Raw genomic sequence first — 18,867 nt, 5'->3', positions numbered from 1 at the left:
CACTGTCGATACTGAAGCCTAAACAAGCAGCAAGCAGTTGCCTGGTGCAAATCACCACATGGATTGAAAATGATTAGGATTGGGGTGCTCAGTGGCGTAGCACACAAAGGCGCATGCAAGGTCCCTGGTTCGATGCCGGCCATCGACATATCCTGCATGTCATCCCTCCTCTCTCTCTCACACTCGTCCTTCCTGTCAATCTCTACTGTCTCTATCCCAATGAAGCAGAAATGCCCTAAAAATATATATATAATTTTTTTTTTAAAAAGATTGTCCAAATTCTTCCAACTACGGAAGCCCTGAAGCGCCACTGTTGTTTGGACCACTTACTATCTCGTCCCAACGACTTAGCTGTCTTGTTATAATGACATCGCTAAGTCGTTATAACAAGATGGCTAACTTGTTAATCCTGTTCTGCTCCTGTAGGCCTACTGGTCAAAGAGTCAACAAGATATTGTGTGATATGACCAATTCACCGCAGTCCTTCTTTATGCTAAAATACTGTATGTTGTGTTCTCTATTAAATATAGTTTTTCCTCATAGTGCTGTGTCACTGTAGCCTGCTGGCGTTTGACTGTGTATACAGTAGCTGGGGTATGTAACAGGCCTTAGCTCAGTGAGCAACATCATCAACATTGTTAGGCCTGTAGTCTTCCGTGAACCATTGAGGTCAGGTTGTGTGTTGAATGTATGTGGTGCCTCATCCCAACCAGAAAAAGAAAAACTGTAAGGAAGAAGATGTGGCTCAGTGTGACCAGTCCTTTACTAACGCCACTGACCACCCGTCCCCTTCATCATCAGTAATGCTATTGCTATATGCTAAGGCTGTTGCTATATGCTAATATTGCTGCTATACACTTTGCCACCTTATGTCATTGTTTCTTATTTTTGAATTGTTTGTTTGCAGCATTGTTGAGGAGCTGGAATACCCCAAGCATTTCATTGCATCGTATACGGCTGTATTCGATGTACGTGACGAATAAACTTTGATTTGATTTAATGAAGGGGATCATATGGAGGACAGCAAGCCTTTAGCTTTTTTTTTTTTTTTTTTTTTGCCTTAGTTTTACCTCAGCAGCTGGCTTTGTTCACGTCTCCGTAGTTATCTGTTCATCAGGATGTTTGTGAGCTGATTACATTAGGGGGCCCTCCTTCTCTACGCACAGTCACAAGCCCTTGATTACTCACACAGCGGGGGAAAGGTAGTCTGTCATAGGGGCCCATCTTGTTGTGTTAAAAAAATAAATACGATTTGTCCTAAAACCGTCTAAATAAAATGTTTTAAGGGTGTGTTTATGCTAAAATATTTTCCTCTTGTTGGTTCCAGGACTTTGCTGGGGACTACTCTGCGGGGGTCCACCCCCACCACCCTGACATCCTTTCTCCTTCCTGAATTGCGGAATCCACTTCTTGTGAACATCAACGATATCGACTGACTGGACGTTCTCTTATCTGTCCGCCTCAGCAGACTCCCAGCCTGTGAGTGTCAGTGTGTCCGTCCGTCTTTCTGTTACACTGTAATACTTTCCAATGTGATCAGTTGAGGATCGCGTCCAAGGCGGCAAGGCCGTAGGAGAGGACATCTCGGGCGATTGCATTAGATCTGAGCCCCAACATCTGTTCTCTGCTTCACAATATTCGATTTTTGTAATGCACTTTGCTCCGTCAGCAAAGTCAAAGCCAAGTTATTGTAATCCCTTGTCTTGCAGTGCCGATCAAAACCGTGACGTGGCTTCTGGTAGGAATATCTAAAGTGGTAGCACTTCCATTAGCTCCTGAGCCACATGGTTGAGCTAAGTTCATTGTGTCCCCTAATGATATTACTCTGATCTCTCAGCGTTGGCACACAAGGACGCTGCACCCGATTCAATGACAGACACACAAAGAGCCTCGCTTGACAGATAGTGCTGCCTCTTCTTTGTCCCTGACCTTGGGGCAAGTTTGTAAGGGAGTGAGACAGCCTTGGTTGGCTAACGGGGCCATGGTTTGCTGACGGGGATGGTCTTTGAGGTGTAAAGCTGTGGAGGTAGAAATCGGAGGACGGGCTCATTGTAACGTGTGGAATGGAATGAGGAATGGTATCCAACACTTGTCGATACCGTTTCCTCGTTCCGTTCCATGTGTGGCAATGCGCCTATCCTCCGATTTCTACCTCCACCGGCATCCCCCCGATGTCCACCCCACACCTAATGGCGAGGATTCAAACCTAACAGGACGACTCAGCTCGATAGCAAAGAGAAAGGAAGGAGAATCGGAGTCTGCATCACAGGAGAGAGGTGACACACGAATCGACAGCCCCCCCCCACCTCCTCCCCAACACGATCAATGATCTGAGCAGGGAAACCATGGGAACTGACACCCCCGTGGCCTGATCCCAATGCCTCAGAGGGAGGAGACGGTCACAGAGTCTCAGTCCATCGATCCCTCTGTGACAGGCCAGCGTCAGACTTAATGACAAAATACTCCCGAAGCCGCGTGTCTGTGTCTTAGCATTAAGTGAAATTTGTTGACGCGTTTCGCCTGGCATCACAAAGGGGAGACCGCTCCGTCATTTCTTCGGCATACTAGTGTTTCATCTAGACGGCCGCACGAAGGCTCAGACAGTGACACGCTGTGGAGATGGAGCGGAACGGTGCGTTTTGTTTACCGTGTCAGGCTGAAGTCTTTTTGGAGTAGCCGGATAATGTGAAACATATCCAAAGATCTCTTTCAGTTAGGAGTGTCTGCCTGCTTCTGGCGTATTCTTTCAGTTAGGAGTGTCTGCCGGCTTCTGGCGTATTCTTGATGAATGGCCACGGTGTTTCGAGTGCTGCGAGAGACGTCCAAGGACACTGACACGTTTTCAAAGAGAGGGTTTCACCGGCTGCTCTTAAAGTGCCGAGTTATTGATTGGTGAATAAACACCAGGCCCACATATTCAGTCCTCTGGAGGAGAGGCTCCTGGTGAAGGCTAGAGGACAAAAGCTTTGTCAGTACCACTCAAGTTTCAGGGCACAGAAACAGCAAACTCCATTTAAATCAAAAGAGAGAGAGAGAGAGAGGGGGGGGGGGGGGGTAAGCCAATGAAGAAAAGGCCAATGAATGCCAAGAGAGCGTGAAAAACGAGAGAATGGGATGAGAGAGAGAAAGGAAGAGACAAAAGCAATAAGAGGAGGAGGAGAAAGAGAGAGAGAGGGGGGGAGAGAGAGAGAGAGAGGGGGGGGAGAGAGAGAGAGGGGGAGAGAGAGAGAGAGAACACTCCTGTTCACCCAGCTATCTGTGTACTTGGGCAAGACGGCATCTCTGGCCGGCGACAGTGCCGATAACAACCACTTAGCTGTTGATAACGACCAATACCCAAAGTGGACAGTCGATGGTGTGATGATAATGGATATGAAGGAGGATAATGGGTGAGAGCCAAACAGTTCTCCGCTGTGTGTGTGTGTGTGTGTGTGTGTGTCATTGGCACACTTATGCTTTCTCTATAAAGAAGAAACAGTTACGTGCTGAGTATTGTCCATACTAACTACCTTCCAGTTCTGAAGGATTGTCCTGTAGCAGAGGCAGCGTTGAGGTGACAGCAGCATGACACACAGGGAGAGGAGAGAGGACAGAGAAATGAATCCTTTCATCCTAATCGTCCCTCTGAGATCCAACCATCCTCTGAGATCTTTCCCTCCCTCCCTCCCTCCCTCCCTCCCTCCAGAACTTTTTAATAATGGTCTCGTCCGGACTCTGTTTTCTCTCTGACAAGTGAGAGGGGGATGACTTTGATGTGCCAGAACTACAGAGGCAACTAGAGAGGAAATTAATCGTCTTTTTTTTTCTTCTTTTTTTTTCGTTCTCTCGAAAAAAAGTGAAGAATGAAACGACATGTCAGGCTCACGCTGACCGTATTCTCTGAGATTTGTCATGTCACGCGCTTGAATTTGCATGGACACTTTTGTAGATGTGCCCTTTCTCGTCCCGCTTGAACTAAGCTGGCACGTGCTTCAAACGTACAACGTTTCTCCCCCGTTCCCATCAGCGAACTTGGCTCTTCCTGCCAGAAGTCAGCCCCACGTCCCCTAAATGTTTCTGGGCAGGGACCTCTGAGTTACCGGGGGGAAATTCCACGTCTGGTGGCCTAGAGGGCCACACTGAAATAGAGTTTGGGAAGGGCAATGTTAGAACCACAACGTTTGTTTCTGATCGCCTGAGCCAAACAACCAGCTGATGAATCACTCCCCTGATACACTACTGTCCCGAAGCCCTCTGGTGCCAAGGAAAAAATATAAATGTGCCATACTATTGGATAATGAATAATGGCCCCCCCCCCCCCCAGGTGATTTGGTGCAGGCTACCAGTGGGTCCCAGGGCTCTCCCTTTATTATGGATTATGGATTGCGAGTCATGTTATTTAAACTCCAGCTCTCAGCAAATTCTTTTGAGATTGTCAGAGTTCTTAGAATTTGTCACTGACTAAAGCCAAGGAAGCCTAGTGTGCAAAAAGGGTAAAAAGTACCATGATTTTGCTCCACGCAAGATGCCATGTTTGAAGGACTGGCATGCCCAATCACGGCCTTCTTCATAACTGAATGTTAGAAGGGGTAAATACGAGAAGGCATCTCTCTCACACACACACACACACACACACAAGACCGTGAGCGATGCCTCTGCAGCCCTCTACTACACACAGAGTAATGAGAGCTTCAGGTCTGTGAAGCTCAATGCATTCATCACAGCCTCCGCTTAATGGCCCTCCGCCTCGGCTTAGCACCTGCTAGCCGCCTGCTACAAACAGGCCTGATCATCTCCACTGTCTCACTGCAGGTGTGTGTGGAGTGTGTGTGTGTGTGTGTGTGTGTGTGTGTGTGTGTGTGTGTGTGTGTGTGTGTGTGTGTGTGTGTGTGTGTGTGTGTGTGTGTGTGTGTGTGTGGTGTGTGTGTGTGTGGCTGGAGTATGCATGTGTGTGTGTGTGTGTGGAGTAGGTGTGTGTGTGGTGTGTATGTGTGTGTGTGTGTGTGTGTGTGTGTGGAGTATAGATGTGTGTGGTGAGTGTGGGTGGGTGTGTGTGTGTGTGGTGTGTGTGTGTGTAGCACCAATACTACTGTCTCAACTAATACTACTAATCTCTCTCTCTGTTTCTGTCCTGTGGTCTCCAATTGATCCTCTCTCTCTCTCTCTGTTCTCTTTCCATCTCTCCCCCCCCCCCCCCCCCCCCCCCCGTCTCTTGGCCTGGAGAGAGAAGGCTCTTTTGGTGTTTGTCCTTCAGCATGACACTCGGCACACCGTGATAGATGGCTGCTGGGTTCGCTGTCATGATGAAAGCTTATCCCAGTTATTCTCTCATGGTCTGGTGCTGTGGTCCAAGGCATTGCTGCTTTACAACAGACGTTCTCTCTCTCTCTCTCTCTCTCTCTCTCTCTCTCTCTGTCTCTCTCTCTCTCTCACACACACACACACACACACACACACACACAATCACGCTCCCTCACTTTCGTTCTCTCTCTCTCTCTCTTACTGTCTCCTTCTGAAGGACTCTTAAAGACAAGAATCCCCACAAGAAATATTCACTCCTTCGTTGAGTAGAATGAAATATATGATTTGTGATTTCTTCTGAATGCTGCTCCCTCGCACTCAATCCATTTGAGGCTTATCAAGGTTAAGGAATGATCCTGCTGAGGAGAATTTGGAGTATTGAATTTGGAGTATCCCCTTGTTACGTCTCTGAGAGAGTAGAGTTCCACTTTCCGTTACGTGTTTTGCCGACATTTTGAGCGTCTCCAGATCAACGTATGAAGACGAGTTCATGTCCATTTAAAGGTCCACATTCGTCATTTTGACTTTTTTTTTGCTGATTTTATAACCTTACGAACCCCCTTCACTGGCTTCAACCCCCTTCAACCCCCTTCACCACCTTCCGAACCCCCTTCACCAGCTTCAACCCCCTTCACCGAGTCAAACAAGCTTTGGAGAGGGTGTAGGAAGAGGCAGAGTTCAGGGCAGCCTGGCGGACCGTGGTAGTGATTCATATCAGCAAGGAGAGGATGATTAACGGTTAAACTGATCCCAGATCTGAAACATTCGGGATGGAGGTCAGACAGGCCACAGAAGCAGGAGGACATGGAGGATTCCAAAGGAACCATTTTGGATGGAACTGTAAATAGTGTGTCATATGTATCATATTCTATATGTTACACAAATGGTCATGGGCAGTGGTCTTTATTTATATATATTTTTTATATATTTTTTAAAAGCCTAATCAATGGCTAGTAATACCTTTTTCCAACATTTTCCAATTAGTTACTTTTTAAACACTTCTACTAGGTAAAAGCTACAAATTAGTGCCTAATTAGTGTTCCCCATACGAAAGTTAGCCATTTTCTCACAATTCCCCTCAGATAAACACCACAAGCATGACTTGTCCTGCGTCCCTGTAAACAGCATGCCTGGCCAGTTACTAAGCTGTAATATATGTATCCTGCCACAACAATACCAGAGCAGACACAATGATGAAGTATTTAATCTCAGAGTGGAGAGGAGAGGCACGCAGGCGAGGCTGGGCCATTTTACACCAGCTCACTGTATTAAACACGGAGGACTTAAAAGGTGCGGAGGGCTCTTTGATTCATAGCTCTCGGATTTAAATGGACTGCGGCAATTGGAGAACAGCTCAGTCCAGGACGACGTGATCGGGTGGCTTTTGGGGAGCTGTGAAATCCACTTTGTCTTCGACTGTCTGTGCAGTGAGGACGTCTCTGCAGGTTTTCAGTATCTCTGCAGGTTTTCAGTAGCAGGTTTTCTGTATCTCTGCAGGTTTTCAGTATCTGCAGGTTTTCTGTAGCAGGTTTTCAGTATCTGCAGGTTTTCTGTATCTCTACAGGTTTTCAGTATCTGCAGGTTTTCTGTATCTCTACAGGTTTTCAGTAGCAGGTTTTCTGTATCTCTGCAGGTTTTCAGTTGGTATACTCCAAAAAGCCCCTTTGTGATCACACAGTACTGTAGTACCACAAGCTCAGTGATGTCTGATGTTTGATTCCTGCCTTTCCTGTGCTCTCATCCACCTCCTCCTCATATCAGTGGTAGTGATGCAGTCAGGGATCGTGTCCTGCATGCAGCTTCTCCAGATCAATGTATAGAGATGAGTTTCTGTCCTGGTGCTGATGCGATGATTCAAGTCTGACATTTGCCATTTACTGTGTGTATTTTAGGCCATACATTCTATTTTCTTAGCTCCTCCTAAAACGATTCCCCCACCTCCCGTGGCTGAAGTCACGAAGTGTGAAGTGTGACGTGGCCGAAGTCAAATATAACACACTTTTTTTGCAACAAAAAAACAACCTTGGGACACATTTTATTAAGAAGCTCTTAGCTATCTTTACCGTTACTGTGCCTGTGTGAAGGACTATCGTCACCACGCGGTGTTTCCGTTCTTTGAGTATTTTTCTTTCAACAAAAGCCCGGGCGGGGTTAGTGGCGCTTAGTGGCGTAGCACACGAATGCGCTCACCACGTAATCGCAAGGTTCCTGGTTCGATTCCGACCCTCGACCTATCTTGCATGTCATCCCTCCTCTCTCTCTCCCATCCTTCCTGTCAATCTCTACTGTCTCTATCCCAATAAAGACCTAATAAAAAACATATTTAAAAAAAAAAAAAAAAAAATAGCCCGGGTGTAAATCTGTCCGACATCGGCCTTAAAGTAATTTGAGTTTTAATTGGTGTCCGAGCTGATTTTCGAGACTCAGTGTCTTTGTACAGTTTTTAATGTATACAAAGCGAGGCTGTATTTCTCACAGATGGAGCAAGACAATATCAAAATATAGATGTTGCCAATTATAAAGGCCTTACGTGAAGTGAGAAAAACAAAAGCATGGCAGAGAAAGAAACACAGAACATGTGCAAACCTAGAAAACCTGGGCGCTCTGTGTTTGTTTGGCTTCAGCATGATTATTAGAGAGGGAGTGCGTGCGTGCGCCAGGTTCAGGCCCCTCTCGGGAAATGGCAGACTGAGCACAACAGAAGCCATCGCCCCACAGAGCCGCTGACCTCCGGGATTCTCCCAGGTTGAGCTCAGGTTTCTGTGGTTAAAGCAGATCAGGGCTTTGAAGGGTGGGTGGGTGGAGAGACGGGGGGGGGGCTAAGGATCAGAGATGGGGGAGAGATCCGTTGGGTGAGTGTGTGTCCCATCTCACATCAACACTGGCCCTTAGTTTGATGGTTGATCAGGATCCCTATTACCTGCTACACATGCAGCAACTACTCTTCCATAGAGACACACGACGAGGACAGAACAGCTGTATACAAGAACAGCTGTATACATGAACAGCTGTATACAAGAACAGCTGTATACATGAACAGCTGTATACATGAACAGCTATATACAAGAACAGCTATATACAAGAACAGCTGTATACAAGAACAGCTATAGACTACACTCTTTTAAAAAGATGCTATAGAAATAACATTATTATTAATAATAATACTATAATAATAATTAATAATCAATCATAATAATAAACATTATTGATGCATTTTGTTTCCATCGAACAAGCAGTCATTGATGTGTGGGCGTTATGGGGTGCATTGGTTTCTACAACACAATTACAGTGCCTTGCTCATAGGCAGAAAGGCATACAATACCATCAATTATTTTAATGGCCACTCAATGAAATGATTCTGTGACAGTGACTGTATCAGATCACTTCAGAGTGTATGTTATGTGGACTGCATTTGTGTAATTTCAGGCTCACATTATTATTATACTGAGCTGTGTGTTCACATGAAATGCCTGGTTCTTTCAGTAGACACATCGGTAGCACTTTACATAACAGCCTGGAATAAGTGGGTAATAACATGGTAATAACATGATAATCAATACGTACAGTTGCCTATTTGTAGCGTCTGTTGCTAACGCCTCAACCCTACAGAAACCATTCATTCATTCCCACTGGCAGCTGAGATCTGGCCTTCCTGTGGCTAATTTGTGCGCTGGTAGAGTCTGTCAACGTGTCTGTCTGTGTTAATCTGTGAGCCACGGTGGTTGGCAGGGTCCTGCGAAGTTCAGTCAGGTTAGCTGCCAACAGCAGCATTAGAGGCCCAGCACTCTCAACAAGACATTCTGGCTGTTAGGTTTAAGAGCTTTAGTTGAACAGCGACTGCCACCGAAGAATTAGACGCGAGAGTAAATTCACCAGTAGTACATATGGGTGAAACATGGCCATACATTGCTATGGTAACACGCTTTGTCTGTTTGACCGACTGCACCAGGCTGACAGGCATTTACATTGAAGTCAATTAGCAAATGAGTCCATTTGTCTCAGTCGGTGAATCAACAACACAACAGTCATCGTCAGTAAAACCTTCCAGAAGAACAAGCGCCATCGGCAGTCACAGTGCCGGAGAAAGGAAGAAAACTTTTATTTAAAAAAATAAAATAATAATTGTATTCCATGCTCTGGTAATGTAGGGTGTTATGGGGTGCAGAGGTTTGAGGAGGAAGAGCCCAGGTGTCCCCTAAAGAGACGGCTCTTCCGTGGCTATGAGGAGGAAGAGTTCGGACTCGATGGCGCGAGAGCCACTGCATTAGCGTTGAATTGACCAATCACGGCCCAGTAATGACTTAAAGCATCAAGGTCGTGTGTTCAGTCTGTGACACGCGCCCTCCAACCGTCTCTTTCCTGCTTAGCTGGCCCTGACGCTTGGATTCGCTACGCATCAGCGTGAAGAATTACCTTTAGCATGTCGTTTCTCCTCAGGGTCTTTCTGCAAATAAAGCCCCACTCTGTCCCATCATCCCTCCTGTGTTGCCAGACTCTCTCTCTCCCCGGCTCACAGCGGCCTGGAGGATCCCACAAATTGAATCACAGAAGACTTCTTTTTTAAGCCCGTCTCTGTACACTCAGCTAGTGTGGAGCTGTGCCGGCCGGCAATGCCTGAACATTAAAGCAGTGTGTTTCTAGTCTACTGGGGGTTTTGTCGAGTTTATGTTTAATCTCGTTCCCAGACACTTCCTCCCCGAATGCTCGGACGGTCTGGTCGAACCGACGCGTCAGACTTGAATGATTGACAAGGCAGAAACAGCTACTGTGAGTCAGTCTTCGGTGGTTGTTACTGGGAGGACTGTGAGGCCTTAACAAATGGAACATGCCGTTGAAAAGGAGACCTACCTTTCCTGAACAAGGTTGACCCTTGTTTTCCTGACGCCAGATGTCAAATGCACATGTCTAAGAAGCAGATTTACCAATCAACCGTGTGGATGATTCTCACAAAATTCTGAATTATAAGATATCACCTATGAATAAAATAACAATGACAGTGACCAACTGATTTCCATTTAGAGCACAAAGACGAACATTTGTAATCATTGTCATGTTTATTTGTAAGTCTAATGAGGTATACATCTTATCTCATTACCGGTACAACACTTCACATTACGAAAAGTAGACACACAACCACATACAAATTCAGTTACATATTGTGATGGAAAAAGTATTTCTTCTACATTAAGTATTTTATTTCATAATAACAGATTTATCTCATTACCGAAACATCGATCCGAAAGAAAGATCCAAACAATGTGATAAGCAGGTTATGGAAATGAGCATCAGTAGTAATGTAGCAGTAATGAGCATCAGTTCCATGACCTAAAGACTGATGATTGACCACAAATCCAGCTGAGACTGATTAGGGTCCATCAGAAACGCTGGGTCTTTTCCGCTTCTTCCAATTCTGTTGCCTGTTCATATTTACACAATCAATATGACTTAATTGGGGAGGGTCATGTGACCACAATTAAGTCTTATTGATTATGTAAATATGAAGAAGCAACAGAATCAATATATATAATCATTGATTTGCCCTTCCTTTCTCACCAGGGGAATCCCTAGCATTAGTACTGACATGGAAAGCAAACAGGAGGAAATGAGGCAATTAGCTAAATGCTAAGTTGCAGCCTCTGATAGTGAACAGTGGTTCAGTGACGCATGTTGTGGACTGGAGAGTCTCGCTGGTCTGTGGGATATTGTTGCATCCTAACCCCTTTGCAACCAAAGCACAGGTTCAGAGTGTGGGAAACAAGGCTGTCTGCAGTAGCCTATCACAGTGCTGTATCCCTCCCGACTGGAGTGTTTCTTACAGAGTCAAATGTTTTTAGGATCCACTTTCTGCTGCGCTCACCAAACGAAAGCAAGAGTGGGGGTGGTCTCGGAATTCAGGCTATTGCGGTTTTAGAAGCGGAAGAGACCCATCGCTTCTGATGGACCCTAATCAGTCTCAGCTGGATTTGTGGTCCCCCCCCCCGGGTCGTTCCAGACGCTAGGCATGCGCGGCCGACCGCGGAGAGGAGCGGTTAGACGGGCAGCAGTTGATTGACTGACACCGGTGCGGAACCTGGTGTGGAATTTCAAAGGATTGTCGGAAAAAAGAGTAAACAAGAAAGAAGCTGGATCTCCTCCTCTCCCCCCCCCCCCCCCCCCCCTCTCCCCGCCCCAGCCACACCTCCTCTTCCTCCAGCCCCCCTGTGATGCTGATGCAGTTCGCCTTGCTACCGTTCGGGCTGGGCATGGCACTTGTAGAAAAGAACAATTTGATGCTTGATTATTCCTCCCTCTGAATGGTCTTTGCAGGTCAAGCCCATTCAAACCAGGAACCCCTCGTTGACGTCTTCCTTGGTAGACTCAGGATCCCAGTTTGCCTGATTGCCAGCTACGCACCACAGAGTTTAGCTGACATGGACACGACTGAGAGGGTGCAGGTAAAAACCCTGGCTCAACGTGGTTCTGTAAAAGAAAAGGCACAGACTGAAATCCTTGGCATACCAGAAGGTTGACCGTTTATTCCAGCCTGAAATGTAGAGGTAGCCTCAGTTCGTACGGGGAGCAGTTCCGCTGCCAGTCGGCACAATCTCTCTCTCTCGACGACATCTTGCCAGCATGACACATTTATGCTTTCATAATATAGCCAAGAAACTGTGCTCATTATAAGGAGTTGCTTATCAACATGTCTGTTTTAGCTGGGAGGCGTTGGTCTGTTTGTCCTTGAGCAGCCCCCTCCCGCGCCCCGCCCCAAGCTTCAGCAAACAAACAAATGTTGATTTCACTGTCATGTCAACTAGATTCCATAAATAATGATAAGTAAATAAGATAATATGATAAATAAAAAAAACTGTATATCATGTTGCTTTCCCCCAAACATCCCTTGAATGACTTCATTCAGAGAGGCACCCGTTTGACAGCAGCAGATCAGTAGATGTTGTGTGTCTGACCGTGTGTAATCCTTTAAAGCAGGCAGGCTACCGTGAGTCACAAGGTAAACAGCAGTAGATGCTAATGCTAATCTGAATGATTCATAGCTGCGGGAATGACGACCTGACCTGGTGGCTTCACACTCCACTCCTGAGAGGAATGTCAACGAGGGTGGGGCTGGCTAATGGATATTGATGGTGGGGGGGGGGGGGGGGGGGGGGCTTGTGTCTTTGTTGACTGAGACCATGGGGATGCCTCTCGGGGGTGTTTAGAGCGAGCCTAGGCCCCACCAAGGGTGTGTTTAGAGCAAGCCTAGGCCCAACCAAGGGTGTGTTTTAGATCGAGCCTAGGCCCAACCAAGGGTGTGGTTAGTTCGAGCCTAGGCCCAACCAAGGGTGTGTTTAGATCGAGCCTAGGCCCAACCAAGGGTGTGTTTCCACTTGTTTTTAGCATGTTGTCACAAAGGAGTACACAGTGTAAAGACTTGAGCATGTCACCCTAATTCAAGAGTTTTAATCACAGTGTTCAACATTCGACGTAGAAGATATTAGAATTTTACCATGAAGAGGTGGAGACGCTTCTGCCTTCATCACACTTCAGAGCTGAGCTGAGCTGAGCTGGCCTGGACGGTACGGTTTGAGTCACTACCCTGCAGTGTGCTGAGATCTATGGTTTTATTAAACAGAGAATTCTCTATTTCTGTTCAACGGAACTTTGCCCCCCTCCTCCCCTCCTCCTCTCTCCTGGCGTATCAGCTGTCTGAGCTCCTGGAGCACCGCCAGGTCTGTCCTGCACCACTATCTAGTCCACTGGACTGGAGCACATCTCAGCCAGAGTGACCTTTACTGTAAGCAGCTTCCACTTGTCATCGTTCTGGCTCTGTGTGTTTAGAAGTGTTACAGGCAGCTGTTGACATTAGTAGTTGTCGAAACCATCTGGACCTCGGCTCTGAACCGTTCATCGCTGATATCCTTGTTGATATTTTCGACAAAATAAGTACCGCAGCTTGAAAGGCAGGGCTATAATACGGCAAATAAAAGCCAGCCTGTAGTCATGTCAGATCAACCTTAAGATAGAGGAGGTTTTTTTGTGTTCCACTGAGTTTTAAGAAGTGCTGTCATTTTTTTGGCTTGACAGTGGATACTGGTTTCACATGCTTGATAGATCACAACGTGAATATACCTCCTGTAGAGGCGACTCAAAATGGATTTTTGTGACGTTATTATTATTATTTATCTCAAATCACATCAATGAGAGCCTGAAACCAACCAGGGGAGCGTGCCGGCTGTGTTGGTTGATTATCGGCTGACCTTTTCAGAGGATGTTTATTTTCGTGTGACTCAACTAGAAATGACGGCTGTTCCTCATCGTGATGACAGGTTTGATGCCGTTGTTCTGAACTGATGAGGCACCGCTGCTTTTAGATCATGTGGAAGAAAAACTTATTTTGTCTTGATACTATATCATTAAATAGACGGACATTTTGTTACCGACTCAAAATGAAATCCGGTTGGCCCTAAATCATTTGTCTGACTTTCTTCTAACTCTTCTCCTCTGTCCCTCCTTTCACAGACAGTGGTCCCGTGGATGCAACCCCCCCCCGCCATGCTTAACTGAAGACCCCCCCCCTCTCTCTCTCCGCCCCCACTTCTCCTCTTCTCCACGTTCAAGATGGCTCCCCCTGAACGGACCCGGCGGTGCCTCCTGGAGGTGGCGCTCACCATCACTTCCTGCCTGTTGTCCTTCTCTGCGTCGACCACGCCCTTCCCCAAGGACCTAGAGCCAATCAGCATTGTCGGATGGGAGCGTGAGTATCCCCTCCATGCTCCATATCTGTCTTTTGGGATGTAAGGGGATTAATGTAGTTCAGCAAGGGACTGGTGCTAAAGTGCACTAATATGGTACAAGATAGTAATCTCTCCCCATGCGATGACCACGTGCTACCCTCCACCAGCACGCTGTTAACTCATTTAGTGCCGAGGGTGAATAAAGTCGCCCAAATTGTCAACATTCTAGAGTGCCAAGAACTGCCACTTTATTCACCAGAAATGCATGAGTGATGATGTTTTATTTTGTAGCCAATCAAAGTATTGTTGCTCGGTAAACACCACATAGAACACTTGGTAGTCTAAGAACATGTTGGCCACTTCCGCTGGTGGTCTTTTAGGGTTTTTATAAACAACAATATTCTGGCCTATTAGCTCCAAATGGACAGTGAACACATCAGGGGGTATGTTAGGTTTACGTGGTAGTTAATGGACCGGACAGGCCTGCTGTATACAGTATTAGGGGGTATGTTAGGTTTACGTGGTAGTTAATGGACCAGACAGGCCTGCTGTATACAGTATTAGCGTGAGAAAGAGAGGAGGAAGGGGAGAAGGAGAGGGGGAGAAGGGAGAGGAGGAGGAGAAGGGAGAGGGAGAGGAGGAGGAGAAGGGAGAGGGGGAGGGAGAGGAGGAGAAGGGAGAGGGAGAGGAGGAGGAGAAGGGAGAGGGAGAGGAGGAGGAGAAGGGAGAGGGGGAGGGGGAGAAAGGGAGAGTGAGTGCCACTAATATGCTGTCATTTGCATTGTGGCATATGATGGTGTGAGATCCATATCGCAGCACAAGGAAGAGAGTGGTGCCATGGACTGAGAGAGGAGTTGTCAAGGACACTGGGTCTGGTGTTGAGAGCACATTCAACTCATCACTGCATATTCTAAGATGACATCTTTGTCATCTGCAAAATGCCACAGTTGACGTCTTATCATTTAATGAAAATTGCTCCCTATGCATCACATTGTGCAGCTACAGTACTCTGTCCAAACAAAGGCCTCCTGACAGATTGATTTGAGTTTAATCTGCGGCTGCAGTGTACAGGTGCTTTATTAATTATCTCTTTTCTGGGGCCGAGCAGGCGCTTATTTCCTCACTTACTTAAAGCCGTAACAGTCTGCACTTTGAGTAGAGTGTGATTATTATGTCAGTCTTCAAGAGGAAGAAGGTGGCCCCTACCGCACTGTTTGCTTCTCTTTATCAAACTTGTGCTGACGGATATTCGTTTGTTGGTTTAGTGGATCGAGTCGTTGTGTTAGTGTACTGTGTTAGTGTACTGTGTTAGTGTACTGTGTTAGTGTACTGTGTTAGTGTACTGTGTTAGTGCACTGTGTTAGTGCACTGTGTTAGTGTACTGTGTTAGTGTACCGTGTTAGTGTACCGTGTTAGTGTACCGTGTTAGTGCACCGTGTTAGTGTACTGTGTTAGTGTACTGTGTTAGTGTACTGTGTTAGTGTACTGTGTTAGTGTACCGTGTTAGTGTACCGTGTTAGTGCACTGTGTTAGTGTACCGTGTTAGTGTACTGTGTTAGTGTACTGTGTTAGTGTACTGTGTTAGTGTACTGTGTTAGTGTACTGTGTTAGTGTACCGTGTTAGTGTACCGTGTTAGTGTACTGTGTTAGTGTACCGTGTTAGTGCACTGTGTTAGTCCAATCCAGAGCAATTATGGATATTGTTATATTTCTTTACTTCCTTGTTTTTGGGTTGTGTGCATACAGTTCTTATTTCAAACTCAACCCTCTACACCAGGGGAGGCTGGTGGAGGTAGAAATCAATCGGAGGACGGGCTCATTGTAATGCACGGGACGGAATGAGGAACGGTTTCAAACACATGTTTCTTAGATACCATTCCTTGCATTGAAACAGGGGAGACTAGCAGAGGAGCAGGGACTCCAGCAGAGATGTCAGGTTATTACCTCTTCCTCTGTCTGACCTTTATCAAGCCAGTCAGGACTCTGAACCTGGACACAGAGCCTGGGAGGACCAGGGCGTGACTAGAATCTCAAAGTGTTCAAAGAAGCCTGGATTTAGTTTCTGCAACTGCAGAGCCTTGCCTTGCCCATATAGTCCTCTTATTACCAGCTGAATACTACTGAATACAACTACTGCGGTTTTGGGACCTCAATCTGTCAAACTGTAATTTAAAAGGGACGTTCCACTTCTTTAGCATTTAGCGCTGACCGTAGGCTGACCGTAGGCTGGCCGTAGGCTGGCCGTAGGCTGACCGTAGGCTGGCCGTAGGCTGACCGTAGGCTGGCCTTCGCCCCGACAGTGTTTACTTTAATGTTGCTTCGTGAGAGTGGTCCTATTTTGGGCCCCATTCTGGAAATACAACAAACCAAAACACCTTGCAGACACTCTAATGTTCTGACAGAATCCCTCTCTGAAGACTTTGTAAGTGTGCTAGTGCTGAAGTGGATCACAGAGCAGTGAAGCGGCTGTTCAAACATGTAATGCAGACAAAGTGTTGAGAGGGGGATTCTGTCATAATGAGTTGGCTTGGAGTGTCTGGTTTTTATAACAAAAACAGGTTGTCGTGAACTGGGAAATCTTTTAATTTCTTCAAACGATCCCTCAAAACGCATCTTTTTAAACTTGCTTTTAACCTTTAACTATTTTTATTGTTGTTTTTACTGACTTCGTTTTTACTTGTAATTGATCTATCTATTCTTATTCTCTCCATGGCATGTAGTGTCTTTGAGTACTATACACATATAAATAATATTTAAACATATAATATAATATATCAGCTAAATGCATTCTGATGATTGTGTTTCAGACTCGTACCTGTACCCAGGGTTCCAGGGCCTGGTGCTGGACAACGACACCGCCAGACTGGGTCTGGACTTCCAGAGGATGCTGCGAATTAACCACATACTCTACATCGCTGCCAGGTCCGTCAGCCAATCATCTGTCTCCATTCTGTCAGCCAATCGTCTGTCTCCATTCTGTCAGCCTATTATCTGTCTCCATTCTGGGTCACATGTTGAATGAAAGCTCCGCCAAACATCAGTGTTATTATTAACTGCCTCTGCCTCCCATCTGGAATGGAGTAATAATGACATAATAATGGGGAAAAAGCCTGACATGCTAATCTGATTTCAAAATGGCAAACGCAGAAGGATGTCTTCTCTCATATGAGCTAATGATGGTCATATCTGATATGAGTTAGTCATGGTCATATCAGATCTGAGTTAGTGATAGTCCTCTCTCAAGAAACTGGTCTTGAAAGACAGGGTCTACCACAAACATGGAGTTAAATCAATTTACATTCCCATAAGTATGCAGCCTCCTCTGCTCTCGGTGCTGCGGGCTGTTGAAACGTTTCATGCCACAGTAAACATCCCAGCCAGTCTAACCCGTCCCCGTCAGGTGCTTTATACAAAGACTAGTCGTCTCTTACTGACTTCTACCTCATGATATCCTTCACATACTGCATGTGAACCCGGGGAGGCTGGTGGAGGTAGAAATCGGAGGATTGTACACGTTCCTCTTTCCGTTCCATGCATCACAATGAGCCCGTCCTCCGATGTCTTCCTCCACCAGCCTCTGCTGATGTGGACTGTGTAAAGATAGCTGTATAAGCAATTATCTATTAGTCAATAGTGTATCAAACCCCATGACCCCAGATCTTCTCTGCTTCACAGGGACCACGTGTTTGCAGTAAACCTGACCACCGCTGCCGAAGACTTCGTCCCCCAGCTGGTAAGACACGAGCACACACCCCAAAAACCACTCACTTCTCCACCGCAGAGCAACACACCATGGAGAACATCCAACCTCCCCCCTAACCCTGACCCTGACCCTAACCCTAACCCTGACCCTGACCCTGACCCTAACACTGAGGAGAAGGACTCTGGGGTGGAGCCCCGGTGTGTGAGACGTACTGTAGAACTCAGCCGCTGCTCCTGAGGAGGTGAAAGGTCAACGACATAACGCCGGACGGCCACACAGGGGGATTCTGGGATTGCGTTCTGGCTCTCTGATGTGTGTCTGGTGCTGTGGTGCTGCGAGGGCTTCGGTGACCTCATCGTGTTTCCTCTTCTCGTTGCAGAAGCTGACGTGGAGGTCAAAGGACGTTGCCAAGTGTACCGTGAGGGGGAGAAACAGCGTGAGTATGGACACAGTGCCTCGGCTGGCTGGCTGTTCAATCAGACGACCGAGGGATGACATGCAAGACGTGTCGAGGGTCGGAATCGAACCAGGAACCTTGCGATGACGTGGGATGTGCATTAAGCGCCCGGGATTCTGTTTTGATGATGGATCATTTATTGTGGATTTTGGTCATTGTCACCTGTCACCTGATATTGAAAGTGTGTGTACCTGTGTGTGTTTAGGACGAGTGCTACAACTACGTCAAGGTGCTGGTCCCCCGGAACGACGAGACGCTGTTCGCCTGTGGAACCAACGCCTTCAACCCCACCTGCCGCAACTACAAGGTACGAATGTGTGGGTGGGTGTGTGTGTGTGTGTGGGGGGGTGTGTGTGTGTGTGTGTGTGTGTGAGAAAGTGTGTGTGTGTGAGAGAGCAGGCAGACAGAGAGTTTAGCTTTGCCACAAATAGGAAACGGTCCCGAGAGGCACTGCAGAAGCAGGTGAGTGATGAATGAGGGCAAGTGGAGGAGCTAAACGTTCCCAGTAGCAACGGCTGTGTTAGCGACTCTGCTAACGTTGTGGTAGAGGCTAGGGTTCAGGGCTCCAGGGATGTGTGATCTTTGCCCTGACGGTGACTGTCTCTCCTCACAGATGACCGACCTGGAGCAGGTGGGGGAGGAGGTGGTGGGTCAGGCCCGGTGCCCCTTTGAGTCGGGCCAGTCCAACCTGGGCCTGTTCGCTGGTGGGTGACTCT

The 18,867-nt window shown here is 46.8% G+C and overlaps 1 protein-coding gene across 3 annotated transcripts in view; it reads left to right on the top strand.

Moving 5' to 3' along the window:
- LOC310812273 (semaphorin-6D-like) overlaps positions 1–18,867 on the top strand; it is an 88,215-nt gene that overhangs the window by 44,920 nt on the left and 24,428 nt on the right. For 2 of the 3 annotated variants that reach the window (XM_083680748.1, XM_083680746.1), the window contains 7 exons: positions 1,328–1,479; positions 13,777–14,011; positions 16,799–16,913; positions 17,667–17,724; positions 18,074–18,130; positions 18,357–18,458; positions 18,765–18,855. In XM_083680748.1, the coding sequence (XP_083536874.1) occupies positions 13,876–14,011; positions 16,799–16,913; positions 17,667–17,724; positions 18,074–18,130; positions 18,357–18,458; positions 18,765–18,855 (559 nt within the window). In that variant the 5' untranslated portion in view covers positions 1,328–1,479; positions 13,777–13,875. The remainder of the gene's footprint in view (positions 1–1,327; positions 1,480–13,776; positions 14,012–16,798; positions 16,914–17,666; positions 17,725–18,073; positions 18,131–18,356; positions 18,459–18,764; positions 18,856–18,867) is intronic. The other variant, XM_083680747.1, reaches the window with a different exon arrangement.

The sequence above is a fragment of the Argentina silus genome, assembly GCF_951799395.1.
Source record: "Argentina silus genome assembly, chromosome: 11".
Lineage (NCBI taxonomy): Eukaryota > Metazoa > Chordata > Actinopteri > Argentiniformes > Argentinidae > Argentina > Argentina silus.
Note: the sequence above shows the minus strand (reverse complement) of the source record. Positions and strands in the feature narration are given on the sequence as shown.